Source organism: Setaria italica, chromosome IV, assembly GCF_000263155.2.
Source record: "Setaria italica strain Yugu1 chromosome IV, Setaria_italica_v2.0, whole genome shotgun sequence".
Taxonomy (NCBI): domain Eukaryota; kingdom Viridiplantae; phylum Streptophyta; class Magnoliopsida; order Poales; family Poaceae; genus Setaria; species Setaria italica.
Window position 1 is genome coordinate 30,142,805 of NC_028453.1, and position 13,870 is coordinate 30,156,674.

The 13,870-nt window shown below is 47.8% G+C and overlaps 2 protein-coding genes and 1 long non-coding RNA gene across 4 annotated transcripts; all 3 read left to right on the forward strand.

The window, feature by feature from the left end:
* The first annotated feature begins 6,335 nt into the window (after window positions 1-6,335).
* On the forward strand, window positions 6,336-9,788 carry LOC105914161 (serine/arginine repetitive matrix protein 1-like). 2 transcript variants are annotated; one of them, XR_002677207.1, is made up of 4 exons: window positions 6,336-6,443; window positions 6,566-7,579; window positions 9,440-9,527; window positions 9,641-9,788. XR_002677207.1 is itself a non-coding variant. In XM_022825678.1 (3 exons), the coding sequence occupies exons 1-2, from the start codon at window positions 6,902-6,904 to the stop codon at window positions 9,467-9,469; spliced, it is 708 nt and encodes a 235-aa protein (XP_022681413.1). In that variant the 5' UTR covers window positions 6,451-6,901; the 3' UTR covers window positions 9,470-9,527; window positions 9,641-9,788. The 2 variants fall into 2 exon arrangements, 1 of the variants encoding a protein (XP_022681413.1); XM_022825678.1 differs by lacking the exon at window positions 6,336-6,443 and having other exon boundaries at window positions 6,451-7,579.
* Window positions 9,789-9,892: 104 nt separating this feature from the next.
* Window positions 9,893-11,021, forward strand: LOC111256943. The gene is made up of 2 exons (XR_002677208.1): window positions 9,893-10,199; window positions 10,294-11,021. It is a non-coding gene; the product is annotated as an uncharacterized LOC111256943 (long non-coding RNA).
* Window positions 11,022-11,271: 250 nt separating this feature from the next.
* On the forward strand, window positions 11,272-12,636 carry LOC111257111 (putative nuclease HARBI1). Its single transcript, XM_022826191.1, has 2 exons — window positions 11,272-12,017; window positions 12,102-12,636. Exons 1-2 carry the CDS (start codon window positions 11,279-11,281, stop codon window positions 12,323-12,325), a joined length of 963 nt encoding a protein of 320 aa, XP_022681926.1. The 5' UTR covers window positions 11,272-11,278; the 3' UTR covers window positions 12,326-12,636.
* The last annotated feature ends 1,234 nt before the right edge of the window (window positions 12,637-13,870 follow it).

Genomic DNA, 13,870 nt, shown 5'->3' on the forward strand with positions numbered 1-13,870 from the left:
TCTTCCCGAGTAGTTAGCCTGTTACGCTTAGACTCTCAGTCTCTGGGTAGCTGTTGCCGCTGCGTGTGTGAGATCGGCCTCGTATACATGTATGGGCTTAGGCGTGACAGATGCGCCTAAGGCTTTCACGAGTTAAGGCGTGTACTACTCGAGAAGAGTAGTGACCTTAAGAGAAGACAAAAGTGAGAGGAGTCGCTGCTGCGACAAGAAAGAGACTGCATGATTGCGAGTCAAGCTCTTGTTTCAGTCATACTCTTCCCGAGTAGTTAGCCTGTTACGCTTAGGCTCTTAGTCTCTGGGTAGCCGTTGCCGCTGCGTGTGTGAGATCGGCCTCGTATACGCGTATGGGCTTAGGCGTGACAGATGCGCCTGAGGCTTTCACGAGTTAAGGCGTGTACTACTCGAGAAGAGTAGTGACCTCAAGAGAAAAGGAAAAATCGCTGTTGCGATAAAAAAAGAGCGCGGTAGCGCGAAAGAGTTTGCTGCCCTCCGGCGAATAGAGTGCGCGTTGCGCGCAAGAGTTTCCGGCGAGTAGAGCGCGTGTTGCACACAAACGGAGAATAAGCCGAAAAATAATTTAGAAAAGTGACTTAGCTTGATTCGTGGATGATTGTTGATGAAGCCGTGACGGTCGTTGATGAAGCCGTAACGGTTGTTGACGAAGTCGACTAGTCGGAGGCGATTCTGACTAGTTAGTCGATGATGCAAAGTTCGCCCCGACTAATTTTTAGTCGAGACGAGTTGAAGTCGTCGACGAGCTTCCCGTAGCTGACGGAGTGGTCGGCAAGCTGATCGTGGTTGTCTTGACGTGGGCGAGGAGTAGTTCATTCCGTCTCGCCCGACCCAAGGTCCCGGGGTTGGACATGCCCGACCCTTTGAGGATGGAACTCCGCCTTGCCCGACCCTTGATCCCGGGGTCGGATGCACCCGACCCCTTGAGGGTGGAACTCCGCCTCGCCCGACCCTTGGTCCCGGGGTCGGATGCGCCCGACCCCTTGAGGGTGGAACTCCGCCTCGCCCGACCCTTGGTCCCGGGGTCGGATGCGCTCGACCCCTTGCCGCAAGGCTTCGAATCGCCTGACCCCCAGCTTAGAGGGTCGGACTAATCCAAGACCTCGAGACAAGGATGCGTTTTGAGCATAGACCATACTTGGCTGGAGTAGTCGGCGTGCTTACGACATAGTCGATGAAATCATTGGCGAGCCACCCATAGTCGTCGGTGAGCTTACGATGTAGTCGGACTTTCTAGTTGTAGTCAAACTTAGAGTCGCTGTCGGACTTCGAGTCATAGTCGGACCCAGAGTCGCCGTCGGATTCCGAGTTGTAGTCGGACCTGGAGTCACCGTCGGAGTTCGAGTTCGAATCGCGTGGAACCCGAGGTCGCTGTTGGAGTTGATGATCTAGCGCTGGAACGATCCGGCGCCATCTGCGATGCAGAGCCAGGATCCAAAAATGAAGGTTGCGCCCGCTTCGTTAGCAAAGACAGGCTTGATGACGATCGTGCCATTGAGTTCGCGCTGAGAAACTCGACGAGTCCCCCTACCTGGCACGCCAGCTGTCGGTGTTTTAGACCGGCAACCCGCCTAGGGGTACCCTAGGTGGTCTTTTGTGCGGTAAGGGTCGTCGAGAATCAAGGAATCAATGGTGACGCAAGGAACACGATTTAGACAGGTTCGGGCCGCTAGATCGCGTAATACCCTACGTCCTGTGTGTTGGTTTGTATTGATGTATGTTCTGGTCTTGAGGATTGTTGAGGTATAACCCTGAGGTCTGACCTGCCGAGCTAGGTACCCCTGCCCTCCTTTATATACTCCAGGGGGCAGAGTACTAGTCGGATTACAAGGAGGAGTCCTAGTAGGAGTACTCGGGACTAGTCCTAGTCAGATTACAGGGGAATCCTAGTAGGAGTCTGACTTCTTCCTTCCTTGCGGGTACTGGGGATGTATCCTCGACAGCTCCCTAACCTTGGCAGGCTCGTCCCACACCCCGGTGGCCTCGTCCCCCACCCCGACGGCGGTGCGCTCCCCCACCACGGCGTCCTCCTCGTCCACCCCGGCAGCGGCGCGTTCCTCCACTCCGGGAACCTCAACCCTACCTTGGCGGCACCCCTCCCCCCACTCCGGTATCCTCAACCAACTGGGAGCGCCCAACGTCCCCGGATCCGGTGGCCCTCTCCCTGACCCTGGCAAGACCCGAGCGGGGAAGGATTGGGCAGCGGCCATGTTGCAATAGGTATCTCACGATGTTGCAGTAGGGATTCTTGGATGTTGCAAGCGCTGTAGATGCGCACGGGTGTTGCGGATGAACGTATCATCTGATGTTGCACGATTGATTTTCTGAGATGTTTCAATGTTGCAATAGTTGGCTTTTGTTGTTTCATCTGTCAATTTTTCATGTTGCAATATTTCTTCCCGTACGAGCTCAACCCCAACTCAACATATGATGAGTTTTTGGAAATGTTGCATGAAACATGTGTTCAATGTTGCAGTGGAAATTTTTCTTCACGAATATTATGTTTACATTGAGCTATTTTTTCATCTTTTTCATGTTGCAACCATAGATTTTTGATGTTGCAGCTATTTTGTTTTGATGTTGCAACGGAATGTCGGATAATTAGTGGTATTTATTATGTTACTACTGTAGCTGTTAGATTTAAAACGGATGGTGATGCATGTGTCCGACGGGAGTTGTTCCCGCCGGATGTCCGGGCGCTAGCAAGCCCGATATATATATATTATGTCTAGATACATAACAAAAATTATGTACCTAGAAAAGGCAAAACAAATAGTAATTTAGAACGGAGGGAGTAGTTAAGAACTTGATGGTTACCGTCTTACTAAGCTACATGTTGCCATAGATATGGAAAAACTATAGCATATTATCAAAGTGTTTCTTGTATCATTCCAATTCTATTTTTCTCTCCACCGAATCTTTGAGCTGTGATCCAAAAATTATATGCCTAGAAAAGTCAAAATGAATAGTAATTTGGAGCGGAGGGAGTAGTTAAGATTTTGATGGTTACCGTCTTACTAAGCTACACGTTGCGCTGCTCTGCGACCATAGATATGGAAAAACTATAGCATATTATCAAAGTGTTTCTTGTATCATTCCGATTCTATTTTTCTCTCCACCGAATCTTTGAGCTGTGATTCAAAAATTATGTGCCTAGAAAAATCAAAATGAATAGTAATTTGGAACTGAGGGAGTAGTTAAGAACTTGATGGTTACCGTCTTACTAAGCTACATTTTGCACCGCGCTGCAACTATAGATATGGAAAAACTATAGCATATTATCAAAGCATTTCTTTCATCATTCCGATTCTATTTTTCTCTCCACCGAATCTTTGAGCTGTGATCCATGCTCACGAAATTAGTCTTCTGTGTCTCTTATCAAGCTCTAGTGAAGTTTTTCTATGGTTATGCTTGAGATTTCGAGGTTGAGGTTTATGTTTGTGGAGTAGAGACTTACAAGAAAAAAAATGTTAGTGGCGGGGGCAAGAGAGATTTCAGATTTTTGGATTTTAGTACGTGAGCTTTTATAGATTTGACATCCATATCACACTGACATGTGAGGTCACACACTAACATGTGGGTCACGATTTCTAATCCTGAAAGATTTGCGGATTAAAACGTGAGTTCTGAAAAGACTCGCGGTCGTGACAGCATACTAGTTTTGCAAGGGTGACATTTCGAGACCCGAGCGACATGGGGTTGTTGATGATGGGCTTGATAATGGACAACTCATCACATGTTGGGTACTGTGGCGGTGGGAGGTGACTGCGGATCTTGCAATTGAGCTGTCAGCATGTGTTTGGTTTTGGAACCACGTGGAACGAGGGTCGGTTCATCCCACTTTTCTTAGTTAGGTTCAACCCATCTTGCGTTTGGTTAGAAGGGATGAGTCCGTTCCAGTTTTTTTGGTTGGAGGGGTTGAGAGGGTTAGGATGGATGCCATTCTAACACCGTTAGCCACGCTTATTAGTGGGTCCCACCTGTCATCTATGGGTCCCATGTATCATCCTCCTTTCCCTTCTCTTTTCTTTTTTTTCCTTCTGGTCGGCCTTATCTTCTATACGCGGCTCGTCCTCCTCTCGGCGGCGCCGATCTCCCCCGCATCGCCCCGACACAACAGCAGCACCCGCTACAGTGCCGCCACCGCCATCGGTGACCACGCTCATCGTCCTCGTCCTCCCTTCCGCCGCCGCCGCCACCCATCCCTCCACACTTCTTCCTCGACCCCAAGCATCTCCGATGCCCGAAGCGCGGCGATGTCCCCGCGGAGCTCGCCGGCGCGCACCTCCTAAAGTTGCAGCTGTCGTACGTGCACGTCCACCTCAGGAGCCACGCCAACATGGATGCCCGCGCCGCCGAGCTCCGGTGCAGCGTGGACGCCATCTAGCCCCAGCGTGGCGGTAGGCTCCAGCGTGGACACCATGCACGACCTCCCCCGTTGGACCCCTCTTCTTCGGTCTCGACTGCACCAGCGGTTAGATTTTTATTAATTTAGATAATTTTGATTTTGATGCATTAAAGTGAAGTTTTTTTTTTATAGTTTTGTGAATTATGATGTTTTAAGGTGTAATTATTATTGAAGTTGATGTTTGTGAAATAATCTATCTTATGATAATTTTATTTGGATAGTTTGGACTAACTATAGCAAGTTGTCGTTCTTTTGGCTATGGTGGTGGTGGCCGTGGAGGTGGCCGTGGACACTATATTTTTGAGGAGTCACCATTGGTTCGTCCTCTAGGAATTTACTTTCCTAATAGTGTCTTTGACTTGCCTACCGAGGATCGAAGCTAAGGAGCAAAACCCAACATAGTAATATTCTTTCCTTCTTGTAATTAATTTTTTTACTACACATGAATAATTTCTAAATTTACTTTCATGCAATGTAGCTTATTGACCCAATGTAGCTTATCGACCCTATTAGATAGCTCAAAAATATTGTGGAAGATCTAGTTGGTACCACTCTTTTAGTGCAATCTAAGGTTGTTGGTTCAATGAATTTTTTAAGAGCAAAGATCTCTTGTGAAGTGACAGGCCATCTCGATGTGATGACCAGGATAGGCCATCCTGATGATATCAATTGCCGCATGGGATAAAGAAGCACCAACTAGGTTCACTTTTGAAATGTCCGCCGTGAAGGCTTGCTTGCAACAGGTTAAGAATTATGGATACTTTCTGCCAAACTTCTCATATTTTCGAATAAAAGTGCTCGAGGGAGAAAGCAACGTGACTATGAGTACTGAAAGGCTTTGTCAACTGAACCATCATAACATGGTATGGTACATAACTAATCATTCTTTTACCTTTAGTTAGCAAATGAGCACCAATAAAAGACAAACATATTTATCGGGAGGGTCATAATTAAACTGATACTGTACGGAGACGTGCCAATGTGCCACGGATCATGCTTAGATTTAGTATGGTTCCCTTTGCTTATTTTAGCACGTGTCACATCGAATGTTCAGATACTAATTAGAAGTATTAAACGTAGACTATCTACAAAACCTATTACATAAGTGGAGGCTAAACGGCGAGATGGATCTTTTAAGCCTAATTAATCTATCATTAGCAAATGTTTACTGTAGCAACACATTGTCAAATCATGGACTAATTAGGTTTAATAGATTCGTCTCGCCGTTTAGCCTCCACTTATGTAATGAGTTTTGTAAATAGTCTACGTTTAATACTCCTAATTAGTATCTAAATATTTGATGTGACGGGTGCTAAAAATAAGCCGCTGGAACCAAACCAGCTGCTGCCATGATGCGGCACGAGGCACAAGAGAGCCAGACACGGCACAACATTTGTATCTCGTGCCAGGGTTTAGGCCTAACGTGTATGCCCTTGTTTAGTCACTCCCAACTCCCAACTTTGGCACTATGCAAAAAGAAGATTCCCCATCACATCAAACTTACGGTACATGCATGGAGTACTAAATGTAGACGAAATTAAAAACTAATTGCACAGTTTTGTTGTACTTTGCGAGACGAATCTGTTGAGCCTAATTAGTCAATGTTTGAACAATAATTCACAAATACAAACGAAACGCTACAGTGTGCTACAGTGCTGTAACAGTAATTTGACACCTCCAAACTTAATCAACTAAACAATGATGCGGCACGAGGCACGAGAGGGCCAGGCACGGCACGTCTCGAGTCCCAGCTCTACTGGGCAGACGACGCGCGTGCGGCGCGCCCGCATGGTCGCGCATGGGCGCCAGGGGCCACGGCGCCGACTGCAGTACTGTACCTTGCAGTGTCATTTTCCTCTTCCTCGGTTGTCACTCTCAGCGTGCACTAGGCACTAGTACAACTGCTAGGCTCCTACCTAGCTTGGCCTGTCACCGTCCCCACTAGCTCAACCATTTCGCCGGTTGCCGACAAGCTTCTCCTTCCTCGACATTCCACCAAATGCCGAATACGGTTGAAGTTCTCGTATGCCGCTGTGACGCACTCCGCACACTCGTCCCCTGCCGCTCTTCTTATCTTCAGCCAGCGCAACGGCACTGGCTGCGCTTGCAGAACCATGGCTAACAATGGCAGTCGTCCTCGTCCAGGAGGCCATCGTGGCGGCGCCGTGCAACGTTGCGTACTCGCGTTGCTGCTTCTGCTTTCCGTAAGCTGCCGGAGCCTCCGGTGACAGTGGCAACGGTGGTGGCGTGGAGGCAGGGGATGAGGCTGCAGGATGGACGGGCGGGCTGAGCCGGCGGAGTTTCCCAAAGGGGTTCGTGTTCGGGACGGCGGCGTCGGCGTACCAGGTGGAGGGCATGGCGCTCAAAGACGACCGCGGGCCCAGCATATGGGACGCCTTCGTTAAGATCCCTGGTGGCATTCAGCTGATTTCTGAAATACTTTGACATCTATTTTGGTATCAATTGGTTTCTGATAGCGCAATGACTGGGCGCAATGCTACTCTGCTTGCAGGTGAGATTGCAAACAACGCCACGGCGGATGTTAGCCCGTTCGGTGGGCTTCTGCTGCGGCGGTGGGTTTCTTCCGGCTTGGCTTTTCAGCCTAGCTGTTCGGTGGGCTTCACGGTGAAGCCGTATTCCAACGTCTTCCACCGACGCCGCCTCCCGTCCCCATCCACCTCCCACAGACGCTGCAGCTCTCTATCGCTCCCTTTCCGCCGCCGCCGCTCCTCCGCTCCCCCGCTCCGTCGCTTCCGCCCGCTCTCCGCCGCCGGCCGGCCCTCGGCTCGCCCGCTCCGTCGCGCTCGCCCGCGCGACGCCGCCGTCCCTCCCGCTTCTTCTCGCCCCCTCCGTCGGGCGCGGTCCATCCGGATCCGCCGCCGCCGCAGCTTCCGCTCCGCCGCTCCCTCGCTGGCGCGCGCTCTCCGCCGCCGGCGAGGCGTCGAGTGGCCCTCTCCCTCACTCTCAGCCGGCCGGGCGACGACGCCGTTCGTCCCGCTGGTCGCCCCCTCCGTCGCTCGGTCCGGATCCACCGCCGCCTGTCCCTCCGGATCCGCCGCCGCAGCTCCGACCCGGCGCACCCACTCCCGCCGCCGGTGGGCCATCGCGTGGAAGGAACGTCTCCCACGCCGTCAGCCCCTCCATCCCCTTCGCTCACAGGTATGGCTGCTCCCCCATCGGTATGCCGGTAGTGACTGAATGGTTTCACCTCACTTTGTGGAAGTGATTCCTGTTGTGGTTTGTGACTTGGTCCGGTACTAGATTCCTGTGGTTAGTTTTAGAGGTTGATAGATTGTGTCCATCTCGCCAATTGTCTATTTATCATGGTTAATGTGTTATGCTAATCCTGCGTTACTTATTTTCCTTTGATAATTCTGGGGTTCTACTCAATAGTTAGCAAGTAGTGTTCTACTTACTACTAAGTCAGGTGTCAATCTCGATTCAATTGTTGGAGCCTTGTGCTTTTTGCAATGTTAAGACTGTTTTTTCCGTTGGTTTGAAGTTATGGTCTTGGTATGGATTCTGGTTATACTTGCAGTCACTGTTATGTTTTTAGCTCTTAGATGCGCACTCACAGCTTTGAATTTCATTCGCTGCTCTCTCATGCGCAATTGCAGCTTATCTGCTACTAAGTAGCGATTATAGGTTCTATGCATTGCTTACCAGTGCGTCGAAATTATCTGCTTTGCTTACTTTTATAGCATTTCAATATGCCTGATGTGCCATGTTCTATGCCAGATGTTCTGTCATTCATATCATCTGGATATTCAGTTTTGCTAGTTCATATCTGTGCTTAGAATAGCATGGTATGTGAAGGTTGTTTTCTTTAAATATCACCTTCTATTTTATGGAGTAAGTCCACACTTGTTTCATTTATAAGTAATTTTACTAACTTACTGAAACTTCTAATTAGGTTTATGCAGCATTATGTCAATGAAATAGGACAGGTCATCCAACCTTGTCGTATGCATTTTCAGAAAAGGCAAAACTTGATGTACTAATTCTTGTACAGATTAGCAAGACTAAAATGTAGTCCCTGGTTGTGGTTGCTGAGCAGCCTTGGTCCCCGGCAAACTTGATATGCAAGACACTCATTTTGCTTGGCTTTTGGCTACATCTTATCATTCCCTTATTATTCCTTTTTTAATAAAGATTAGGTGTCTATATATGATACTGGTATGTAAAAAGTAAGCAAGCAAATCAGATGAGTCATTGAAACATGCGTCACTTAGAATTTGAACTTTTCTAAATTCAGTCACCTTTCAACGCTCTTTGTATTTTTGTCATATCTGGAAAGGAAATAAGCGTGATTGGTTTGGCTAACTCAAATGTAGGAAAAAGGTAGGAATATATACATTATAACCCGACTAGAAGGATATGTTACCTCATGAATCATTATTGCTATCAATATTTCCGATCTCATGCATATTCTGCTAGTGTGATCAGCATTTTTTAAGAAAAAAATAGCTCTCACTCTCAGGATATGATCTCATGAAACTAATTATTAATAGAGATGCTTTATTACCTATCCATGCATAGCTTACATTCCAAGCGTACCAACCATAGAGAATAAAACTAGCTTTCCTTTTGGGAAATAGTGTCTTAACCTCGATGGAACCTGTGCGGTCCATATTGACTAGTCCCACACCTAGAGTTGGGACTGGCTCTAATAATGCCACTTTATTTGCTTTCCTTAGATGTTGATGCCAATTTTTTAATACATTCAGCCTCTTGTTGGCTGTTCACGTATTTGCATGGAGTTGAGACTGGATAAGAGTCACCCAATATGATAGGACTGTTTTGTTGGAACAGCCAGACTGGGATGATTTTTTTCCTTGTATGTGTCATAACTCATAACAATGTTAGTGCATGAACAGATTTGGCCTTGACTTGGTCCAAACAGCTATATGCAGTTTAGCTTTGAATGTTTTTACTCGGTTTAGTTTATATGAATTACTTATCTGTTGCCTCGTAACCATCCTCGCCTAATATGTGTACTTTTGTTTCAATCTTATATAGGTGAACGTTCCAAAGACCAAGAAGACTTAGTGCAAAAACAAGGAGTGGAGGAAGCACAACCAGGACAAGGTGCCTCAGTACAAAAACGGTAAGGACAGCCTATCTGCCCAGGGAAAGCGTCCATTTTGTAGATGAACGTGCTTATGTTCTGACTATGTTAGATTATGTTGACCGTATGATTTTTGTTTTCTCACCTTTCAGGCGACAGATACAAGGCTACTAGGAGGCCAACCGCGAGGAAGATTCAACGGTGCCCACACTGGCATCGTCATCGACTGGGGTCCTGCTCCCCCCCCCCCACCCCCCCGTGTGCCCGTACAATTTCCGCCACAAACGCGCCAAGCCACCTGCTAAGGCAAGTAACATATGCATTAATTTTACATTGCTTAGTTGTACGCAGCTCCTAGTTGTCCGTAGCTCGGTGCCATATAATTGCAGCTGCTGTGTGCTCAGATGAATAACCGTGCCAGCTGGGATGAGGGCACGACAAAAACTTTGCTGGACTTGAGCATTGCTCAGAAGAACCAGCTCAACTGGAGCGACAAATGCCTCACTAAGTTGGGATGGAGGAATGTGTACTCATGCTTCAGGGCACAAACTGGGTTGCAATTGGGCAGCAAGCAGCTGCAGAACAAGCTCAACAACATGAGGAGGGCATTCCTCGGCTGGCTGGCCTTGCAAAACAAATCTGGTTTAGGGCGCGACACACAAAACTGGTGGTGTGTCTGCTTATGCCACCTATTGGGAGCAGGACCAACAGGTACGTCCTATGCCACGCCCCTAAGTTAATCGGCATCTTATTTGTACTGTTATGTTTGTGACCTTGATCATTTACTATCGCTTAAACATTGCAGGACACCCAGGCGAGGTCCCAGTCGAGTTCTGTGAAGCCTCCACCTTTCCTCGACGAGTTATTTGAGTTGTTTGTCCATGAACCCCAAGACAGGGGCACGTTGATGACGGCCGGAGGTATTCGTGAGGCGACACCTAGCATGAGGACTAAGGGCAATGCAGCGGACTTGGAGCAGGACCCCCCCTGCTAGTAGTGCTCGTGCCATGTCCAAACAGCCGGTCCGGGAGTTCTCTGTGGACAGTCCCACGAAAAAAAGAAGTGACAACTTGGAGCAGTACATCAGGGACTATCTGAGAGTGTGGCCAAGAGGAGCCTGCTACGTGCAGACCGTACCCATGACCAAATGGTTCGTTGTATGCAGATCCTAAAAGAAGATGGTATACAGGAGGGGTCTCCGCTTCACAACCAGGCTATGTATTTATGTACTAAGAGCGCGGAGTATCGGTCGACGTTCATGGAGATGGCAACGAAAGAGGGCCGAATGAGCTGGATACAACTCTACTGGGACATGACCAACAAGAAGTGATTGTGCCATGACTGTTAGTTGTAGTGATGTGTATGTGAGAGTTTGGAAAATAATATTTGCACTTGTGTTGGAACAGTATTGTTAGCTTCTGTAACATGTCCTGATCGTTGAACCTTTCTATGTTACTGATCGTTGAACCTTTCTATGTTACTGATCATTGAACCTTTATTTTTAGTGGTAGATCAATTCCTATAAGTTCCTGATGTCTGTTCTTTGTGTGACGTTCCTATCATTAGTATCTGTTATTGGTGTCTGTTCTTTGTGTGACGTTCCTATCATTACTATCTGTTAAGTTTTACATATAAGTGTTGTAGTACTATCTGTTAAGTTTTACCTATAAGTTTTGTAGGTAAGTTCCTTTCAAGTTGGATCAAAACTATTTGTACCTTCTCTCATTTTACAGAACTTTGTTTACCTTGTCTTATTTGTTGTGTTTAACTTTTGGACAGGTACTTGAAGTATGAGTAGTGCAGAGGAACAAAATAGTGACACCGGCAGCGACAGCAGCTCTGTGTTCGATCTGAAGTGTTTAGGAGGAGCTGCAGCCGCATATGCGGAGCTTCGCGGCATTCATCGTCCTGGACGGAACCCGCCAGTTGATCTGCCATGCCTGACCGGACGGCAATGGGTTGAGCTGAACCTCCGGGATAGGCGGCGGTGCTTCGATAATTTTCGTATGTATCCCGACACGTTCCTTCAGTTGCATGACATGTTGGTTAGCAAGCATGGGTTGAAAACGTCGCAAGGGGTAGAATCTGTTGAGGCTTTAGCTATGTTCGTGTGGGTGTGTGCGACGCAGCAGGCTTGCTGTCAAATTAGAGAAAGATTTGACCGGAGTTTGGACACAGTTAGTAGGAAGATGGCGCATGTGGCAAATGTAATGTATTCGTTTGCCCAGGAAGTCATCGCTCCAAAGGATCCCGCGTACTCTAAGGTGAATCATAAGTTGACCCAATATGCACCGTTCTTTGATGGGTGCATAGGTGCTCTAGACGGTACGCACATTCCAGTATTGGTCGGGCGTGAGTCCTGTGTGGATTTTCTAAACAGAAAAGGGTGGACGAGCTTCAACGTGTTAGCCATATGCGATATGGACATGCGCTTCACGTATGTAGGAGCGGGGATGGCAGGATCGTGTCACGACATGGCGGTTTTACGTGACTGTATGGCGGCAAGGACCTACCCACATCCACCTGCAGGTATGGGACTTCACTAAGTCTGCACATGAAGCTGCACTTGCAAAATGTGGTGCACTAATGTTCAATTTTTGTGATTATCTGTAGGCCGATATTATTTGGTCGACTCGGGCTACGCAGTTCGAGAAGGGTATCTGGGGCCGTATAGGAATACTAGGTATCACCTGGAGGAGTTTAGCAGAAGGGCGGCGGACACATTGGAGGAGAAATTCAACTTTCACCATTCCAGTCTTCGCAATGTGGTGGAACGCGCATTTGGCGTGCTGAAATTCAGGTGGCACATTCTGCGGGAAGTTCCACTATATTCTTGAGAACGGCAAACGAAGCTTGTTATTGCTTGCTTTGCGCTCCATAATTATTTGCTGGACCTTGCCAATGAAAGTACTGCAGGTTCGTCAAGGGCGCGAGATCCGGACTATGGGGTGTCCGAATGGGTGGCAGCTAATGGTACTCCTAATATGGCCAATGTACGAGATTGGATTGCGGCGGGAATCTCTTTGATGTAAATGCTGGGTGTACGTTCATGTTGTAATTTGTATGTAACAAATTGTAGTAGTTTGTGTGTACGTTCGTACCCTCCAGTGTGTTGTTTATGTTTGCCGGACAAAAATTTAAATGTTGTAGTTCCTTTTTACCGTTAGAAATTTAATTTTTGAACGTAGCAGCACATCCGTAGGGAAAATAGACCGAAAATTGCTAAGGAGAAGCTATCACCGCTCCCTCGCTCCCATAGGTAGGGAAACAATTTATTTTCTGTATTCTTAACAACCTTACATTTTTTAATTCTCAACAATTCCCGAATAATTTGTAGTCCCACACCTGATAATAGTTTCATTTTATAAAAATGAATAGGCAAATGAGACTTGCTAAATTGTTAATGAATAGGCAAATGAGACTTGCTAAATTGTTTGGTGGATAAATTGTTTTGGTAACAAGAACTAACTAAACTTTGGAGTTCCAGTGGCCCAAACGGCCGTTAGCCACTGGAACAAGCCGCAAGCAGCAGCTAGAAGCTGCGCTGCAGCCGCTGGCAGCAGAAGCCAGCAGCGGCAGCGGCTTCTAGCTCTGCCGAACGGCCTGACTGTTGACGAGTACCATCGCTACAAGGTGACCCTCCATAACACCACGGAGTCATGTGATTGCGAAACCCTTCTAAAATATTGCTTCAGCAATTATCCAAACGCGATGTGGTACAATTATCCTATTCTGGTGCTAGTTCTAAGTTTAAACGTTCATAAACCTTAGCCATCAATTGCTAAATCTTTTCAGCTGTTTATATAAAGAAAAAACACTTGTGTCGTTCTGCTCCTTTCCCCTTGCTACAGTAACCGAGAGAGGCGAACAGAAGCGACCTTCGTTTCCGACGTCGATCCGATCGATTCCCTCCTCCAGCGGCCTCTTCGGCGGCGGAGCGGGGAGGGAATCGAGCGGATCGACGTCCGGCGTAGTTATAGCTACTAGTATTACGTTAGGTTCTTGCTAGTAGGCTAGGGTTTGCCGGTGGAGTTGGGCGCTGTCGAGTCGGTTCGTCTGCGGGCGGCGGCCGCGGCGGCGATGTTGGCTCCATGGCGGCTTCTTTTCCTCCCGATGATCTCTGGTGATGGTGCCGGTGCCGTGCGGTCCGAGGGCCCGTCGGTGAGGTATGTTTACCTCAGAGGGCGTTTTCTTCCACTGACTTATTTTTAGCACGTGTCACATCGAATGTTTAGATACTAATTAGGAGTATTAAACGTAGACTATTTACCAATGAGTACTTTTGTGAGGCGAGAGCCTGCGACGACTGGATCCTGGACCAGGGGATACGTCCTAGGTTAGAGAACTAGTCCACTGATGCTTGCTTGAAAGGGGATTGAACA